The sequence below is a fragment of the Marmota monax genome, unplaced genomic scaffold (genome assembly GCF_021218885.2).
Source record: "Marmota monax isolate L192 unplaced genomic scaffold, Marmota_monax_Labrador192_F-V1.1 WCK01_AAM20220418_F8-fsc00026, whole genome shotgun sequence".
NCBI lineage: Eukaryota > Metazoa > Chordata > Mammalia > Rodentia > Sciuridae > Marmota > Marmota monax.
Window position 1 is genome coordinate 11,311,124 of NW_026693108.1, and position 20,940 is coordinate 11,332,063.

The 20,940-nt window shown below is 42.8% G+C and overlaps 1 protein-coding gene across 7 annotated transcripts in view; it reads right to left on the bottom strand.

Annotated features, from left to right (window-relative positions):
* Clybl (citramalyl-CoA lyase) overlaps window positions 1-20,940 on the bottom strand; it is a 239,581-nt gene that overhangs the window by 113,268 nt on the left and 105,373 nt on the right. For all 7 annotated transcript variants that reach the window (XR_009227841.1, XM_058582752.1, XM_058582753.1 and 4 more), the window contains exon 2: window positions 1,060-1,246. Coding sequence is in view for 4 of the 7 variants with exons in the window: in XM_058582752.1 (XP_058438735.1) it covers window positions 1,060-1,246 (187 nt within the window). In the remaining 3 variants the exon portion in view is untranslated. The remainder of the gene's footprint in view (window positions 1-1,059; window positions 1,247-20,940) is intronic.

Genomic DNA, 20,940 nt, shown 5'->3' on the forward strand with positions numbered 1-20,940 from the left:
CAGATGGCTGGCTCCCTCCATCCCCTAGCCCCACAATCCATTCCCAGCCCAACCACATTGTCCAGGGACTGGCTAGATAAAGGTCGAGTGCAAGAATGTTTTGAACCAAAAGAATTCCATGCAAACATGAATGATTAACATAAAGATTTACATATTCCACCTAATTATTGAACACATCCACGTTTACTGTACAAATATGAAAAAATAAAGTTAAGCAAAACAAAATGAAACTAAAAGCATCCACCATGCAATTACCAAGTAAGAACCTTCTGCACCTGTTCACAAACTGGAAATTCTCTAATGCTCATTTCTCTGATAGGCCATGAGAAAATCAGGCAGAACTGCATGCAACTCAAAGGTTCTGTGTGAGGCGGTGACTTATCCATGGAAGACTAGCAGTTATTTTCTTAGCGTTTGTCTCAGACATTAATATTAATTATTATTAATTAATTAATTAACATTATTAATATAGCTGGTGGTAAAAAGAAGAAATGGGGGGCTGGGGTTGTGGCCCAGGGGTAGAACACTTGCCTAGCACTTGTGAGGTACTGAGTTCAATTCTCATCATGACATAAAAATAAATGAATAAAATATATTGTATCCATCTCCAACTAAAAAAAATAAAAAATTTAAAAAAGAACAAATAAATTCCTTGATTGTACTCTGTTGGCTTGAAAAGTTTACACTACAATTCTGGAATTATATAACTCATTTGCCTAAACCAGAAAATATCAGGGCCAAAATTGATTGTCTATATCTATACACACAATCATCACATGTATTGACTGTCATGATTTAAAAATATATTTTAGGGGACTGGGGTTGTGGCTCAGTGGTAGAGCACTTGCCTAGCACCCATGAGGCACTGGGTTCGGTCCCCAGCACCACATATAAATGAACAAATAAAATAAATAACAAATAAAATATAAAATATATATATACTGAATCCTAATCAGTAAACCATGAGTACAGTAGAATTTTTCCAAATAATGGGCAATGCTGCCACAAAAATAGTGGATTTCAATCCATTTCTCCTCCATCTGAAAACCAGGCCATTACCTTTTTGTTGGCAGCCACACCATCCTCACAGTCAAGCACCGCACAGTCCACGTTCAGGGATGGAATCTTCTTGATTTTCTTTTCATCATTTCCAGGCACATAGAGCACAGCCCTCCGAGGAATGTACTTGTGATTGGGCAAGGAACTGTACCCAAGCCTGGGCACGTAGGCTGCCAGGGATGCTTTCCTGTAGGAGACATAATTGAAATTAGTCCACAATAGAACCTCTGTGTTTCAAAACTATGAAAAACTTATTTGATGGTTTTAAGGCAAAATTAGAACACATGGACAATCTTTCAAGATCATGACAGAACACATTACAACTAGGAAAACACCAGAAGAAAAATAACTAAAACAAAATGTCATTTTGGATAAGGTTTTTAAAAGAGCACTATTGGCATTCTCGTCTGACAGAAGGAGAAAGGTGTGCCTATTTCTTCTTGGAAAAAACTTCCAGTATCAGTGTACTGTCCAGATGGTGACCATGGAGAAAAAAGTGAGAACCATATATCCAAAAGGTACCAAACAACACCACATGTTGAAAGTCCTTCATCTGAAATGCTTGGGACCAAAAGTGTTTGGTGCTTCAGACTTTTGGAATCTTGGAATTCTGGATACATAGAATGAGAAATCTTAGGGGTTGTACCTAAATATAACATGAAGTTAATTTATATATCATATATGTCTTATATACAAAGCCTGAAGGTAATTTTGTAAAATAATTTTTCAGTGCTGAGGATTAAACCCAGGGCCTCATACATGTTAGGCACCCCTGGCACAATTTTTTACAATCAACATCCTACCTTTGCGAGTTGAAAAACTAGAAAAAGAAGAAAAACATTACACTCATAACTAGCAGAAGGAAGAAAATAATAAAAATAAGAGCAGAGATAAATGGAATAGAGAATAATAAAGCAATAGAGAAAATCAATGAAACCAAAATTTGATTGTTTGAAAAGATCAAGAAAATTCACAGACTTTTAGCAAGATGGACTCTTTAAGTCACTTTTTTGGCTGTTGTGACCAAAGACCTGACAATAACAATTTTAGAGGAGGAAATTTTTTTTGGGGGGGTGGTGCTCATGGTTTTAGAGGTCTCAGTCCTTAGACATCTGACTCCATTGCTCTGGGCCCAAGATGAAGCCACACATCATGCGAAGGGTGTTAAGGAAGAAAACATCTGGGAACACGGCACCAGGGTGCAGGGAGCAAGACTCCCCTTACCTCGGAAAAAATCTGCAACCCAAAGGCATGCCCCAGTGACCACCTTCTCCAACCACACCTTGCCTGCCTATAGTTATGACCAAGGTAATTCCTAATCCAGGATTCATGAACTAGGGTAAGTCCCTCATAACCCAATCATTTTACCTCTAAGCTTTCTTGCATTATTTCATACATGAGCTTTTGGGGGACACCTCATATCTAAACCATAACATGGACTAAGGAAAAAAAAGACTCAAATTACTAAAATCAGTAATGAAATGGGAATAATACTAACAATGCGAGGAAACAAAAAAGATCCTAAGATAGTACTATGAACAACTGTATGCCAACAAATTGATGACTAGATGAAACTAGATGAAATGGATGAATTCCTAGAAACATAAGATGTACCAAAACTAAGTCATGAAGAAACAGAAAATCAAAATCTGTATGTAACTAGTAAGGTGCTTGAGTGCCCTCGAGCTTAATCCCTGGTACCCCCCACCAAAAAAACCCAAAAACTACAATAATTAAAACAATGTGTCACTGGCTTAGAAATAGACATACAAGCCAATAGAATTGACTATAGAGCCCAGAAATAAGCCTTCACTCTTGTCAAATAATTTTTTACAAGAGTGCCAAGGCCACTCAATAGGGAAAGGAAGTTTTATTCAGTAAATGATGCCTCTTACCTACCCTGCTGCCTCTACTTTTCTCATTAGTGAGCAGGTGGTAAACACCTGATAGGGGACTTGCACTGGGCTTCCCCACCACACAGGGCAGCATCGACGTGCAAATTAGAAGAAGGCACCCCCTTGCACCTTCCAGGATTAAGAGCAAGAAGGCACCTCCTGCTCCTGCTGCAGCATCATTGGGGGTGTGGAGAGGGGCCACTAGTGCCCTTGCCAGGTGCCCTGTCCAGGGCACACCCTGAACAATTATATGCAAGGGCTCAAAGTGCTAAGCATGGTGCTGAGCATGATAAGGAGGCAGCCCAAGGAACAGGGCATGCCCAGCAGGTCCAAGGAGGGACACCCAGAGGAGTGGCCTGTAAAACAGCATATAGTGAAGGGGGAGGGAAAACCATCAAAGGCACCTGCACTGTTTGGAATAGGAAGAAAGGCATGGGATGGGGGTGGGGATCAGGTTCTACTGCTGATTCCACAGTCTGGAGGGGTCTGTCCAAGCCCCATCATGCGGTCACAGCTCTGGAGGAGGAAGGAGGACTTCCCCAGCCTCCCTCCTCTGATTCTCTGCCATCCCTCTGCCCAGGCTGTTCCAAAATCTGTTCTACACTCGAGTTGTGTTCGGCACTGACACTGTGTACAAATACAGTTGCAGTAGGTGACAAGATCAAACTTATTTTATCTTACATATTTGGAGTTAGAGCCTCTTGATAGTCAACATGTAAATGTATTCAAACAATATGCAAAGCAAGGGCTTAACATGAGTTGAAAAAAATCTGGTAGCCTTATGGTGAGTTCTCTCTACAGAGGAACCTTTTTTTAGATACGACATTCCAGAGGGGGCCCCTCCTGGCCTTGTTTCTGTCTTCCCCCTTTCCTCCTTCACCTGATGCCCTTAATTAACCATTTATATAACTAGAGACAGAGCTAGTCCCTAGGCCACAGAGTTCTGAGCCTGGGATTCAATATGGCAACTACCTGGGAAGCTTGTAAAACTCAAATTGTAGGCCACTCAGTACAATTAAATTGACTCTACTGGTAACAGCCAGGCTTCAGCAACTGTTTAAGCTCTCTGGGGGTTGCAGACCAGCACCACTGGCCTCCTGTCTCTTCTCCTAGGAGACTCTCCCATCTCCCTGTGAGGAATCCGTTATCACAAAAGTGTGTTAGAAATGCAGAATGTGGGGCCCCATCTCTGCCTGTTCAGAATCTGTGTGTGGACCAGATCACCAGATGATGCAGATCCCAGGAGAGTTTACAAAGAACTACTCCAGGTGATCAGTCCTCAAACTTGGCAACACATGGAGATCACCTGAGGAGTTTTCATATCTGCTGCTGCCACATCTGTTCTATCCTTTCTGTCTACTGAATCAGAAGTGGCCATCACTGCAGAGGTCTGGGGGTGGCAGGAAGTGAACGCTGAAAGTCCTTGCTGAGCTTGAAACTAAAGCTAGGTTCTCATATAAAGTCCGTAGTGAAATAATAAACTTGTCTTTGTTAAGGGAGAAGGAAGTCTTCTTGTTTCTAACAGCTGCAGGATCTGCTCCCAGAAGGCTGAGTGAGGAAGGAACAAGAGATTTGAAGCAAAGTAAGTCCTTGTCACTGGCAGAGAGAAGTTCAGAGAGAGAGTGCAAGTGATCAGCTGGGGTAACGATGATTGCCTCAGCTCAGGAACCTGCAGGGTAGAGAAGGTGGTTGGAAATGTGATGAGGCCAGGCGTGGTGGTGCATGCCTGTGATCCCAGCGGCTTGGGAGGCTGAGACAGAATAATAGCATGGGCGAGGTGCTAAGCAACTCAGTGAGACCCTGTCTCTAAATTAATACAAAATAGGGCTGGGGATGTGGCTCAGTGGTCAAGAGCCTTTGAGTTCAATCCCCTGTACCAAAAAAAAAAAAAAAAGTGTGATGAGAACTTCCAATGAAGCTCCAGGCAGAGCTGAAAGTAGGGAAAGATTATGTCCTCTTTCCCTTTCATACTCTGGAAGAATACTCCATGGGTGCTCCATCGACCTGATCAGGGAGGACAGCAGATGCAGAGATACACGCTGCTGAGGCAGAGAAGCAGTGGAGTGGTCTGCTCTGAATCCCCAAGATGTGGAAGAAACTGGAACTTTCTGCATGACCCTTTTGCAGTATGCCTCAAGGGTTTGGTTGCAGTGCAGGATCAAGGGCACCTTGATCCAAACAGACACCCAGGCTGGGCAGGAGGACACAAATGGTTAGCCTCATAACTAAGCACACCTTGGACAGGGAGTGGGAGCCTACCAGTCAACAGGGCCAGGACCACACTCCCCAGGAAACTCTGCCTCTCCTATACCCAAAGGACACACCACAAGTCACCACCATCAGCACTAATCAAGACCCACAGGCCAAGGGCCACGAGACACAAGTGACTCTTCATCAGAGTTCACAGCAGATGTACAGGTTTCCTCTGGGCCCCCCAGAACCCAGAACAGGAGGGGAAGGCAGAGTCATGACACTGAATGGGCATTAAAGAGACTGCGTCCATGAGAAAAAAACTGAACCAGAAGAAAAAGACTCACTTCACATAGGAAGTTGGTTAGTATTTTTCTTGCCAACGTATAGGAATGGGAAATTCCTACCAAATTGAGAGTCATTACAGAAAATGAAGCCATATTTGTGCAACATGGAGATTACACTATCTGCATTTTCTTTGGGGGGACTAGGGATTGAACCCAGGGGTGCTTAAACACCGAGCCACATCCCCAGCCCTTTTTAATATTTTATTTAGAGACAGGGTCTCACTGAGTTGCCTAGGGCCTTGCTGAGGCTGACTTTGAACTCACGATCCTCCTGTGTCAGCCTCCACAGCTGCTGGGTTTACAGGTGTGCACCACCACACCCAGCAAAAAAAAAAAAGCATTTGACATCTTTTCTGACAAAACACTTAACAAACGACTGAAGGGAAACTCTGACATCTTACAGAGAACTAGGTTGAGAGCAGCACAGACAGAATCTCAAAATAAGAAACATCAGCCTGCCCTCGAGTTTGCTAAGACCCCATCATCACTCCAGCCAAGAGCCCCATCCATCTGGCTGGCCATGGAGAGTTCTCATCAATCGCATCCCAGTAAAAACCCACCTGGGTTTGACATGTGCTGGACCAACTCACTATTGGCCTAATAACCAATTTTTTTTTTTTTTTAGATAAAATGTTTTTATGGAGCTGGGGTTGTGGCTTAGTGGTAGACCACTTGCCTTGCACATGTGAGGAACTGGGTTCAATCCTCAGCACCACATAGAAATAAATAAACAAAAATGAAAGGATTGTGACCATCTACAACTAGACAAAATTTTTTAAAAATGTTTTTAGCAGAGCAATTATTTATTTTTTAAATAGCTATTAGATTTTAACATATCATATTTAATTTTTGTTGGAACATTTGACAGGCTTTTCAAAATATGCTGGCGACTTTGGGAAAGGAAAATTTTATGTTGGTACATATGTGTCAAAACTGGGGGCCTGTTGGCTAGATACAGCTTTCAACCTCTCTGATTCTAGCAACAGGGCCCAGATTCCTGGAAAAAGCACAAAGAGAAAGGAAAATGCCTCTAATTCTAGTGATGTGACTGCTCAGACGGTCAGGTGGCTGAGGCACAGAAAGAAGCCAGATAATTTCTAATAAAATTCAGTAAGTTCTCACTTATTCTTAAGTATTGGTGTGTGTGTGTGGGGGGGGGGGAGCATCACTTTAAAATAATTAACAAATTTCCACTTAGGATGTTACATATTTATGCCATGTCCTATAAACTCCTTTAAAAACTTTTTCATTCTAAGAACCAATAAAGGTTGAAAAAACAAATTTCTTTCTTTCCTTTTTTTTTTTGCAATTCTTGGGATAAAACCCAGGACCTCGGGTATGCTAGGCAAGAGTCCTACCACTATACTTTCAGCCCCCAAAATAAAAATAAAAATTTCTTACACAAAGGTTAGCACATATCCACAGCGAATGACAGATTTGTAATGGATTCCTCTGTTTAAGGCTGCTTCTGCAATTCTTGAGAGGGCTGAAGGAGCACAACTGGGCTCTGTCATCGCCTCTTCTTTGGTTATGAACCGAAAGAGCTGAGTCCTATGTTGTACGACCAGCGCACCTGACCTAGTGTGCCCCTGGTGATGGTCACAGAAGAATCAATGGCACGGAGTGAAGATTCCATTCACCCATCCTTTCCTACACTCCAAATGACTGCAAAATTCACTTACTAATATCCACCATGCTTATGGCTATTAATAACTAGTTATTGACGCCAGTATCTATAATTGAGGCCTACTTATGTTCTCACTTTGCTAAGTTCCCAAGTGCCGGAGAGATTCCTTCCTCATTTTGAAGAACTATATTTCAGTTACTATGGCAACGGTGCACTGAGAGGTGGGGAGCTTTCCATGGGCACAGAAGCGAAGAACAGCTATTTGTGCTCCCATAGGCTGAATAGGTCCTTTGTGAGGTTTACATGTGGTGCAAATACAGATAAATGTGTAGCCCGTTTCAGGAAAGCCTAGAAGACATTTTCAGGGCTAACTCACGAACGATCATATTGTACCCCACTCAAGGGCTCCATTTTGTGCTTAAAGGAAGAAGTAGTCTTGGGTCCAAAGTGGACACACTGGATAGCAGTGTGAGTTCCCCCAGTAGTCTGCTTCTAAGGAGTGACCTGGGGCTCAGGATGGGGCACCCCATAGGCCATGGGCCACAAGCCAGCCTTATGGCTACTGTGAGGCTCCATGTACAAAACAAGGGCATGGTGTGGACTTCTCTCCTGGCCTCCTCTTGCCTCTCTCCTAGTCAGGGAAACCCTTGGAAAGGGGATGGCCATAGAATAAAGGACAGACTTCACAAGAGTAGAGGAAAAAGCAGCATCGGTACCCTTGACCAGATGGGTGAAGGTGGGGTCATGCTGTTTGAGCATGGAGCACAGCCTCTGAGGACAATGAGGGGCAAAGCTAGTTCCTACAAGTGACGCCAATGATGGGAGTCTTTTCTCACATGGGAGGAAACGGAAACAAATACCCTGTCAAAAGTTAAAGTTCCCCATTATGCTGAGTAAGCCAGACTAAAAAAGGACAGTTACTACATGATTCTACTTATGTGAGGTCCCCAGAGGAGTCTAATTCAGAGAGACAGTTGAACGGTGGTGGCCAGAAGCTGTGGGGAGGAGGAATGGGTTAACTATTGTTTAGTGGGTACAGAGTTCGAGTTTGGGAAGATGGAAACGTTCTGAAGAAGGATAGGTGGCTGTAATTCCATGACAATTAAAATGTACTTAAGCCCCTGAACTATGTACCTAAATATGGTTAAAATAGCAAGCTTTATGTTCTGTATATTTGGCCACTAAAAAAAATAAAGCTAGACACAATAACATGTGCCTGTAGTCCCAGCTACTAGGAAGGCTGGGGCCACAGGTTGTTTGAGCCCAGGAGTCAGAGGCACGGAGGCCAGTCTGAGCGACATAGTGAGATCTCAAAGAAAAACAAACAACAACCACAACAACAACAAAAAAAACAGTTAAAGTCACCAAACCAAAGCAGTTTGCCTTGTCATATCCATTCTATCATTTCATTAGCAAAAATGGACTGATCCCATTCAGAACCGATCTTAAACACTGAGTCCACCTACAAGCAGGCCCTTGCTGAGGGCTATGGGCCCCACAAGCTCCAATGAGGAGTTAACTGTCCAGTAGCACCTCTCTGGCACCCACTGAATCTGACTGCTACGGCCACAGAACTCTGCGTGACTTGAGGGGCAGGAAGTCCCAGGAACAGGAAAGCCCCATACTACTGTGGTGACTATGAATGGATCCAGAAGAAAGTCCCCTGCTCAGGTCCACACCGCACGCTCTGTCCTCTCTAACCAGTGCAGCAGTGGCAGCTTTCAGAGTGGCTCCACCCAGGCCGCTGGGCACTTGCCAGCAACTCTGAGGGCAAGATGGACATTTTTCTAAAAGGAAGGTGAAGAGGAAGGGTTCAAAGGAGCTAAGCCCAAGACAGACCAGCAGAAAGCAAAAAGAGCAGGGCCAGGGGACGGGGAGCTTGAGGGGAGCTGAGGGACTAGAAAAAGGCCAAGGCAGGAGGAAAAGGACTTGGGAAATGGAGGAGAGGCTTGGGGAGGAAAGGGGAGGGGGGAACAGGAGGGGGCAGGGAGGGAGGGGTTTTCTGTTTCCCTGCAAAGCTCCTGGTTTGGTTGAGAGGGATGACAATAGAGCATGTGCCTGTTGGTAGGCATTTGCCTTAATCCCACTTCCTTGCTCTCCTTTTGGTGAGAGAAGGAGGAGCCAAGGGGTTATGTGAACAGAAGACTGGAAGGTTTTCTCCTGTGTGCCACCGGGGTCAAGAGGGAAACCTGCACTCATCACCGGCCACATTTCAGACACAGTGAGATCAGCATCTCTGCTTTGCTGGGCTGCTTCTGGAGGGGCTCCTGGAAACACAAAGGGCTCAGGGTGTCACTCACTAACAGTTAACTCTTAAGGCTGCTGAGAACTTGGTTCACAAATGGCTGCTCAGAACTCCGAGTACTCCTGGAGACTGATGGATGGGTTCCCAAGCGCAATCTCAGCACCCGTCAGGCTGTGATGGGAGAGTGCTTGGTAAACTATTATTAAAACCTCAAGGATATGCCAGGCCCACTTCCCCCTGCCTCAGTAGAGACCATTTATAATTTTGGATCTGAAACTGCATGTTAGCAAGAAAGAGGACAATTGTTGCATGACTGGCCAAAAGTGAACATTCAAAGCAGAAGCCTCTAGTTAGGAACTGAATATTCCTGAGTAAGATCTAATTATAAATCAGTTGCAGAAAATACAATATTTAGTAGCTAATGTATTGAAACAGTCCCTAGAGAGTATCTGAAAATAATGTTACCATAGAATCATCAAATAATAAAAAATCATTTTAATATGTAAACAAATAATAACAAATGCTTGTGAGGATGTAGGGAAAATGGTGGGACTGCAAATTAGTATAAACCACTTTGGAGAGCTGTATTGAGATTCCTCAAAAAACTAGGAATAGAACCACCATATGACCCAGCTCTCTCACTCCTTGGTATTTGTCCAAAAAAGCTAAAATCAGCATACTATAGTATGTCACTATAGCGACACAGGCACATCGATATTGATAGCAGTGCAATTCATAATAGCCAAATTACGGAACCAGCTCAGGTGCCCATCAACCAACCAACGAGTGGAAAAAGAAAATGTGGTCTATATACACAATGGAGCTTCAATCATCCATAAAGGAGGAAACTATGGCATTTGCTAGTAAATGGATGGAACTGGAGAACATCATGCTAAGCGAAATAAGCCAGACTCAGAAAATCAAGGGCCAAATGTTTTCTCTCATATGTGGAAGACAGACAAAATAAGGGGGAAAAGGGGCGGGGTGATCCCACAAAAATAGAGGGAATATCAGTGGAGTAGAGGAAGGGGGTGGTGGGAGAGGGAGGAGGGGTGAGAAAGGGAAGAACTGTGGAGTGAAATTGACAAAATTATGCTGTGTATATAAACATACCACAGTGAATTCCACTTTTAGGTATAAAGCACCAATTAAAAATAAATAAATAAAAGGAAGACCAGTGGAGTAGAAGAGAAGGAACAAGGAAAAGAGGGAAGGGAGGGAGAGAGAAAGCACCAGGGAATGAAGTGGAGCAAATATTATTTCATGTCTGTATGATCAGGTCAAAATGAAGCCAAATAGTATGTGTAACCACTACACACTGAAAATTTAAAAAAAAAAAAAAAACTTTTTAAAAAAAGAAGAAGAAATACAGCATGCATGAGGCTCTGGGTTTGGTACCTAGCACTGTGAAGGAAGGGAGGGAGGGAGGGAGGGAGGAAGGACAGGTAAGTCACAAGGTGGGCATGGTGGAAGGCGCTTGTAGTCCCAACTACCGGAGAGGCTAAGGCATAATGATTGCTTAAGCTCATGAGTTCAAGGCCAGCCCAGGAAGCATAGTGAGACTGTCTCAAACAAAGAAAAAAGAAAAAAATAACACCTCCACTATAGAATTGTAGTGGAGGTCAAATGAGATTATGGATGTAAAAGCAATTTGTAAAAAGTAAAGATGAACCCAAAATAAGATATGTTTTCTTAAAAAAGAAATATCCACTATACTTTTCTACTTATAGATTTTGTGGGTAATTCTATTTTTTTTTTTTTAATTTTTAGTGTTTATTTTTTAGTTTTCGGCGGACACAACATCTTTGTTTGTATGTGGTGCTGAGGATCGAACCCGGGCCGCACGCATGCCAGGTGAGCGCGCTACCGCTTGAGCCACATCCCCAGCCCTGTGGGTAATTCTATGTCAGAAAAATAATATATATAAAGCTGAGACAATTATTTCCTGGCTTGTTCAAGCTTTCAAGGTAACTGAGCAGATGTGAACTAGAAAGGTCAATTTCTCCTTAATTTTTTTTAAAGGTTACAAAAGAGGACCGTCAATCTGACTCATACAGCCACAAATTCTTTTACAGAGTTTTTCAAAAGCTCAGAGGCTACTAACCATGTCAAATTAATGCATTTCCCCCACAACTGGGTTCTTTGATAGAAAAGTAATCACAGCAGAAAATTTTTTCCCCTCCAGAAAATGTCTGCAATTTTGAGAAAATAATTCTTCACTTTCTTCCTACATCTTAATTTTTTTCAGGGGGAGTGGCCATACAAAAATGATCTGGGTCGATGGAATCCTCATTTTATTTCTAGATTCTCTCAAAATTTCCTTCCAAGTGTCAGTCTCTAATGAAATGAAGCTGACATAAGCTATATAAGCTACACAGCTTAGAATTTGGATATTTTGTTATCCACAATCCCTTGATTATTCTGATCTGTAGATTTTGGGGAGGGTTTAATATTGATCTCTCTCTCACACTGAATAATTAAAAAAAAAAAAAACACAGTCTGAGTCTAATTGCCAGACCCGTACCACACACAGGAAAGCTGTGAGTACAAGCTGTGATCCCGAGTCACGTGTATGTGGCTTTGATTGTGTGGGACCCACAATGAGATTAAGATTGTTTTTTCCTTCTTAATTATTCAGAGCTAAGTGTGATGAAAATTAAAACTAAACATATGGATGTGTTCACGAAGACTTTTTCTAACATAGTTGTTTTGTTTTGTTTTTTGAAGTATGTTTAATGTGTTTCAAGCACTAATTCCTTAAAATAACTATTTAAGACAAGACTTCCTAGAAGTTCTAATTTTAGGAGAGACTAACATTTTTTTTTTCTTAATTCAGCACCACACTCAACAATGAACCAGCTCTGAGTGCAAAATGATTTCTCTTCTTGTTGTTTTTTAAAATATTTTCTTTTTAGATGCTGATAGACCTTTATTTTTTTTTATGTATTTATATGTGGTGCTGCGAATGGAACCCAGTGCCTCACACATGCCAGGCAAGTGCACTACCACTGAGCCCCAGCCCAGCCATCTTCTTGTTTGTTTTCAGTTTACCACCAAAAAAACACTTATGGAAGTATATTATCACTTAGTTTTCTGTCAACTGAACTGATAAAAATTCAGAAAGTAACACTTTCATGGTAAATATAACGGGAATAAAATTAAACATTAAGAGGTGAAGCTTATCCTCAGGCTCTCTGTCTATGAGCATCTACGTTATACTGTTCCTGTGACTCTAGTCACAGTTTCCTATGATAATGGCAAAGAAAGATGGAATGGGTCATCCAGAGACCTTAATCACTACAAGATATTTTTTTTTTAAAGAGAGAGAGAGAGAGAATATCTTAATATTTACTTTTTTAGTTTTCGGCGGACACAAATTCATTGTTTGTACATGGTGCTGAGGATCGAACCCGGGCCACACGCATGCCAGGCAAGCGCGCTGCCGCTTGAGCCACATCCCCAGCCCCACTAGAAGATATTTTATGTTTGTTTCTGGAATGTGGTAACTGATTTTAAAAGCTAGTTTAGCCTTATACCCTATCTAGACTAACTTTAATGTGGACATTTCTTCCTTTGGAACGGGCTCATGATATGCCAAGAGGTAGGTGGCTCTGAAGTATGTTAGGTGACAAGGGTAGACCCCTTGAGATTCGAACGCTGTTGTGGGTTTTCATGGCATAAAAGGGACAATCTCCAAATGGTGCCTCCCTGACTGGTTACAGAAGTGGGAGCAGAGGACAGAGGAACACTGAGCTGCAAATGAGGAGGCCTGAGACGAACACCATTGCAGTCCTACCTGGATTTCAGGCCTGCCTGCCGACACATTTCCCAGGTCTTCTTGGGCCCCCATCCCATGCTTCCCTCTCATGCCTTCTCTCTTTCCCTTTCCCTTGTGCCTTCCATCTCTCTCTTGCTGACTTGCTAACCCCAACCCCTAAGTGTATTTCTGGGGAGAATTTAATCACCATCTGTCTCTCCCAATGGGTCCTTCCTTCCTGTGGCCACTTAGCCTGGCTGGGCAAAGCCTTCTCCACTCACGCAGGTCCTGTCAGGCTTAGCTCCTCTCACCTGCTGCTGCCAGACCCCAACTCAGCCCGTCAGCCATTAAGGACCTGCAGAACGCTGACGCCGAGCAGAGCAGCTCCCAGGTAGTTCCTGTCAGATCTCTGGGACCTTAATACAAGCTCCAAATGCCAGAGAACCTTGCAACCGTGGTCTAGATGGGATGAGTGACTCTTCCAAAACCAAGCTGGGAATGCAGACTGTCCCGTGGTTCTCTGTGGCTTCCAACATTTTAAAGAAAGCAAAGAAATAAAACCTAAGATTCGGTTTATGCCCTCCCCACCAATACCAGTGGACAGCACGAGCAACCCAAAGGCACAGGAAGGCAACAGGATATTAAATTACAAAATACCAACATTTGCACAGTAATTCCCACTAATTAAGAAAGAAAGATACAAGCTGTTTGTTATAAACACCACCAGGTCTTGAGCAAACACCGAGAGCTCACCACAGCGCCGAACCAAGCACTCCTGGAAACACAGCCGCTTTCCAAAGTGGTTCACGGGTACAGCTAAGGGCGTGCATTTTATCACACGTGCTATTAATCCTAGTTATGGCACCTACATTTTAATCATTTGTTCTGCACTTGTTTCTCAAACAATTAGCACTAATGAATGGCCAGAATACCTTGGATCATATATGTCTAATTGCAGTCAAGAGTGGTTCTTGTCTGCATGTACATTTCAATTTACCTCTGGGGATAATGTTTGTTAATTGTATTTCTTTATAGGCAAGTGAAGAAAAAGGCCGCTCAGGCAAAAAGGAACCAAGTGTTCTCCTCTTTCCCTTTGTTCCCACAAGAAGCTAAAGTCACTTCAAGAGGCACTTAATCCCATCATCCGCGGTTACAATTGCCTTGCAGCATCAATCAAAAAGAATCTGAAGTAAAATGATGCAGCTATATTGTGTAATTAAAAGCAATTCAGGTAGTTATTGCTTGGGGCCCTTTACGGGTCCAAATACTTAAAATGGCCCTGCAGGGATCCTAAACACTGAAGTGTTTTAGATTTGGTCAGCAATAATCTCTCCCTGGAAAGGGAGGAATATGCAAAGAAAAAAAAGAAAGAAAGAAAGAAAGAAAGGAAGGGAAAAAACAAACCAAAACAATAAAAACTGAAAAAGTCCACTACGTTATCCTAGCACAGACTGTAAAGCAAAAGAAAAAATAGAAGGCAAAAGTCCAAAGTGAGAAAATATCCACAACTCCCAGTTCCAAAATGAAATCGACACAGGAAACGAAGGAGTGGGGGATCATTGATGTTTTCCAAATTAAATAGTCCCCCATCCCCGACCAATTTTTGCACTTAAGAAAAAAGTATGTAATAATATTGGCTGGGTCTCTTCAACAGGAAGCAGCCTTCTGTGATCCATAACATAAAAATAGAGGCTTTCTGAAAATTCAAACTTATTAAGAAAATACAGATTAAAATTACAGTGTGCCTACAGTTACTTATAAAGGCAAGGTGTGAGAAATACTTTTTAAAAAAAGTTGGCCCACATTTCTAAAGCAACCTAGACCCATTTTTTTTAAAAGAAATTAAAGTGGTAAGGCTTTGGGTTTATTTATTTGGTTTTTAGATCAACAAAAATGAATTCTGCTGTGTACCTCTAAAAGAATGAAGAGCCACTGTTGACAGAGGTAGGAAACGGGCATAATTCTCTGATTTTGATGCTCTCCTAAGAGCATCAAATTATTTTTAAAATAATTTTTAGACATCAGTGGACCTTTATTTTACTCATTTATTTATATGCAGTATGAGAATTGGACCCAGGGCCTCACACATGCTAGGCAAGTGCTCTACCACTGAGCATAACCCCAGCCTCTGCTAATATATTTTTAAGTTAAGAAACAACCCTTCAACTAAGACAATGTAAGATATGTTAAAATAACAATATGAGTGAGTTTTACCATCATTTCCTTTTTTATAATAAAAACGGGAAAGGCGGCTTCCTGTGGGTTTACAGAAGAATTTCAGGAAGAAGCGCCTGAGTGGGTGTGGGAAGGAAGGAGCTTTTCCAGACCAGGTAACTCCTGGCAGCAGGTGCTTCTAGAAATAGAGGACAGTCCATATGGTGGAGTAGAGAACAGTACTGCGCAGCAGCCCCGGGAAGCCATCCTAAGGTACAAATTAGTAGCAAATAGAACTGTGGCCTGAAAACTACATGTGTGAACATGTGAGGTCCAATGTCAACTGAGCATTCAGATCATAAAATGGCTGTCAAGTAAGATCTCTAACAACAGTTCATTTAAACAGAGTTGCCACATAAATAATCTAGCAATGTAAGTCAGCACAATGCCTCCTTCCAAAAAATGTGTAAGTATCCCCCCAAAAGTTTAAGCTACCATGCTTTTTCAACCAAACTGATTATATGGTTAGAGATACTACGTATGCTCAAATTGTTAAGTATTTTCATAAACTGAAGCCTATTGATGGTTCAGCTGTCAATCTTCAGTGGAATCACTACCCCTCAGGTGGTGGGGACAAGGGTCTCTCATCCCCTTACTGTCCTGTTGCCATCGCTTTTATCTTCCAGGAGTCTCTGGAGAGGAACTGGATGACAGAGGAGCAACTTGTGACTTATCAAAACTTGACTCCGGGCTCCCCACCACAATACTTCCCAGATAATTTAAACCATAAATGGGCATTGGTGGTTCTTTGCCATCATTGTGCCCTCAAAGTATCTGTTTTGTATCTTACAGTTTTTTTCACTTGGATTAAGATCTGTAGGTATTTTCTCTTAGGTAAAGAAAGTGTAAACTTTTAGCAAGGATACTTTAGGAATACCCCAAAACTGCTCTAAAAAGAGGGAGAAACACAAATCCTCTGGAGATGAATTTGGGGTGGAAGTTTGAACTGCCTCTGTCTCCAGTGACAATCTTCAGTATAATTCCCATCGACAGGTGCTTTATCAATATTATACTTCTTTCCCCTCCTGCCCCAGAGATCTGCAGGGACCCTTGTCCCTGATGCTCTCTGAGAACTCCCCAGGGATGGTGCCCACGACAGGATCCAGCAACAGCCCCACAACTGAGCCCTTCAATTCCTGCCATTGATCCAGCTGTGTGCACGCTGGTTAAACGCTGCCAGGTCAAGTTGGAGAGCAGGACTTGAAAATTCAGTGCTAATTACTGTGATTACAATCTGTGTCCCAAGCAGCCAACGCCTCCGGGAAGAGTCTACAGGCGACCTGTCTACAGAATCAAAAATCTCAGTTTGAGAGATGCAGAATCTATACACGCTGTCTTTCCAGCTCGTTAAGTCATAATATGGGCATCAAGTCACTAATGATACCTTCTCCTGAATGCATATGAACTAGGGTGAGACAGCACATAGAATGCATAGGACAGAGAGGGAGACAGATCAAACGGAACCCACACAGCAGCAAAAACATCTAACACCAGAGCCGTGCAACAAGAAGCTCACGTGGGGATATTCTTGAGGTGATTTGAGACCCTGCGCAGCCAAACCAATGAATAAGCAGGGCTTACGACATCATTGCTCTGCCAAGTACAGGGACAATTTTTCATGAAAATCTTGAACCTCTCTGGATATGTCTGATTGTGTATTCACCATTGATCCCAAAAAGGCAGGTGCATTACCATCAGAGAAACCAATTCACCAGTATATCTCATCTGGCATTTAAGGACCATTAAAATAATGTGACACTAGAGAATGCCAAGATAATTTTAACTTTTCTTTAAATAAGTCTGAATCATTAGGAAACTGATTGAGGAGCAGACCTATTTATAGTGACTTTCGCTGCAAAGCTTTGTTCTGGAGTGCTTGGCCTATTTTAGAGAAGGTCTTGTTGAATTGCCAAGGCTAGACTCAAACTTGTGATCCTCCTGCCTCAGCCTCCAAGTCATTGGGATGACAGGTGTGTACTGATACACAGGGCTATCTTCCTTTCTTCACAGACTATGTCCAGATACACATGTTCTTGTCCAGGTTTATGCAAATACAGTTCTTCCCAGTGCATGAAAATCAGAATGTAATTAATGGCTCTGAATCAGCATGTGCAATTCTAAAGGGACGTCTATACTCACCAGGGCGTAACAGCGCTGGCTTCTAGAACATGGCCATGGAGCTGAGTGGGATTTTGAGTCTATACCATCCCTGGGATGCTTTTGCAGCTGCGGGGCATCCCTCGGGCTTCCTGTGTGTCCCTAATAGGGATTCCAGAGGAAGTTAGCTTTTAGAGACACAATGTCCAGGGTGGCCCCAAGATAGCAAGCAAGGTCGGGCCTGTCCTCTCCAGCCTGGCCTATGTCTGTCAGCACGTGTTGAAAGTGTGATTTCACCTATTGTCCTCCCCTCCCTCATTTCCATTCGTCAAGCATTCTGTTCACAAAGGGTGTGTAAGCATGTTCACTTGGAAAAGCAACCCCTCCTAAAGGGTGTGACTGTTTTACATCGTGAACATGGAACCTAAGAAGTAAGAATTTCAGTCTGAACCCACTTTATAATACACCATTCTTTAATAACTATTTTGGCTCATTATCTGCTGATCAGTAAACCTAAATTAATTTTTTTAAATAGAAATAATTTTGTGTTTTAGGATTTTGGAAAATTTTGAGTGCAATTTTCCCTTAATAATTAAAGGAAGTCACAGTGTTATCTTGGAAAAACAAACTATGCCTGTATTTTTAAAATGTCACTGACGTATATTCCTCTGTACTCTGAATTCTCATGACAACTTCTGCTAATGGCACAGGAGTCACAGCTGAGGGTCCAACGAGACAGAGGACACCTTGCCGTGCAGTGACAGATGCACTGGCGCCTGGTTCCCCTCCCTACTCTCAAGCACCTGCCCCCGCTCTCCTTTCTTCTTTCCACAAGAATTTACCCAGTTCCCTGTGAGGCACTTCTTCCACTCATAAATTGAGCTATCTAGTAAGTCAAAACTTAGGAATCTCAATTTTTTTTCCCTATGTTCAATAAGAGGCCAGCAAGTCACCTAAATCTCTGTCTCTGTTTAGCTTTTTTGACAGTGACATAAGCTTATCAGCATTAAGCACAGGGCCTTGTACCCAGCTGTTCTCAGGTTTGTTGACTGGTTGAATGACTGACTTAGCAGCTTCCTACCTGGTTAATTCTAGGAACCAGCCAAGTCATCATCTGGGAAAAAGTCTCTGTTCTCAATGGCCAAGAAACCCTTACATTTGTCCCATTTTTTCAAACCCTTCTACTAACTGTCTGTGCTATCCCATGCCATAGCTACAATCTGTCCCTTGCAGGCTAAGACACGGCTTACTAAAGACAACAAAAAATAAAATGCACCAAAACATGCTCTGATCAATACAAAGAAGTATAAGTAAGATATCCCAGAAGTAATTTCAATCAATTTTATACAATTGATTTGTTCTTTCAAAGAGCCCTTAATTTACTCCATCCCTGATTGAGTTGTTACATGAGTCATGAAGGTTTAACTATTAAGTTAAAGGCGGATATTTCAATCAGGGAATACCCATGATGGTTTAATTAAAGAATTATTGCATCTCACTTACAGAGCATCGCTCCTTAAGTACTGCATGGCATTTATTTAAAATGTCCCAGAGGCAATTAAGCCCTTGATTAACAATAAAATTTTCTTCCTTAACTTCATTCTCAATTACCACGAAGCTCATTTCTCATTGCCTAGAACTCGCAGCACATGATACTCCATGGACTTAACTCATATGTCATCTCCTCTGAGCCACCAAAAAAGCTTACAAGCACTGGAGTACACAGAAACCCTTTCCAAAAGTCGGAGGACTTCACTGTGCTGCAGTTCGCCTTCATTTTAGAGCCTGGTCTCATCTGTGCTGTGAAGACTGCCCTGGGTTAGGGAGGACCCGGGACCTGGCCACCAGGATGCAATTCCTAACTCTGAGGTTCAGTTTTTCAGAGAAGGTGAAAAATAATGATGACCAATATCCTTGCCCATGGGACTGCTAGAGTCTATGCTCAGTGGAGAAACGGGTTATGCGCCCCCACTCTTGCTGGGAAGGAGGTGAGGGGAAGGAAGACGGAGCAGTGAAGAGCTGGCAGCTCTGGCAGCCAGCAGTCGTGGGCTGGAGGCATCCTGAACATGCTCCTTAGCCTTTCTGAATCTCAGGTACATCTTGTGAGTTGGATATGGTAGGCCTAGTTAGAAGTCACTTAATGAGATGCGTGACACTTGATGGATGCCTCCTCACATGCAAAGTGACTAACAGGCCAGGGGGTGCTCAGGGGCAAAGCACCTGCTCAGCAGGCCCGAGGCCCTGGGTTCCAGCCCAGCACCACATCACACGAATGTAATAGGGACTATGATCAAGAGGGTACCCCAGCCCTGATCCTGGTAAGCTACAATGCCTGGTGGGGAACAGAGTATCACCTAGGACTGAGACACACAGTGGCAGACACGGCCACATCTGGAAACACAACTGCCAAGGGGACCAGGGAGCCCATTTCCATGCTGAGGGACTGGCACTGCAGTCACCAAAGGTAGACTTGCAGCCACTCTCAGTGCCCCCTAGGTAAGCACTCTTGCCACTGAGTCGTATCCCTGTGACTCTATGAATTTTCAATCAGCTCTAAAATAGTTTTGTGATTATCTATGCATATTAGCCTACACACTTTAAAAGAAAGAAATTTCACCAGGGTTTTGCCTTTCATTTAATGTTAGACAAATTTTTATTCAGCATTTAATTGGTTCAATGAGTAGAGACAGGGCCCCTAAGCCAGGCCCTGGGAACATCAAATGAGGAGAGAATTCAGCTACCTGGGAAACCAAGATCAACACCAGGTTGAGCCGCCCGGGGTGGGAAGGGCTTATTCAGTTGGGGCTTCAGAGAAGGCTCTCAGAGGCAGTGACAAGGAATTGGACCCTGGAAGGGGAAGAACAAACTCCACAGGCAAATGCAACGTGGGAGCAGAGGGTGGGGACCATAGGTGGGCCCATCAACTTCACCTCAGCACCATAGGTCCTTCTCCCTGCAAATGTCACACACACCTCTAAGGCTTATCGGTTGATTTCAGGCACCGGAGGGATTCCCAGGTATAAGCACTAGATAAAAGCTAAACAGCGAAAACCTAATATTCTAAAATTTTCCCAACCAAAAAAGCTTCTTTTATGTTTTAAAAATTATTTTAGCTGGGGATATAGCTCAGTTGGTAGAGTGCTTGGCTTGCATGCACAAGGCCCTGGGTTCGATCCCCAGCACCCCCTAAAAAAATTATTTTAGAACTGTTTAGGACCTAAGTAATAAGTCTATTTCAAATGGGTAAGGTCCTCCTTTCAGGAGACACTTTCTTTAAAATAAAACTTATTGTTGAAAATATACTTCTCAGCTGGTAGAGTGCTTATCCCCTATACAGAAGGCCCAGGGTTCAATTGCCAGCATCATACACACACACACACACACACACATAGACACACACGCGCACATACACACACATACATAACTAGATTACATTTGTATTAGCTGAAGTTTATGAGAAGCATTATTTAGGTACCTATAATGTACTGGGGATGGTAATTCCCAGAAGT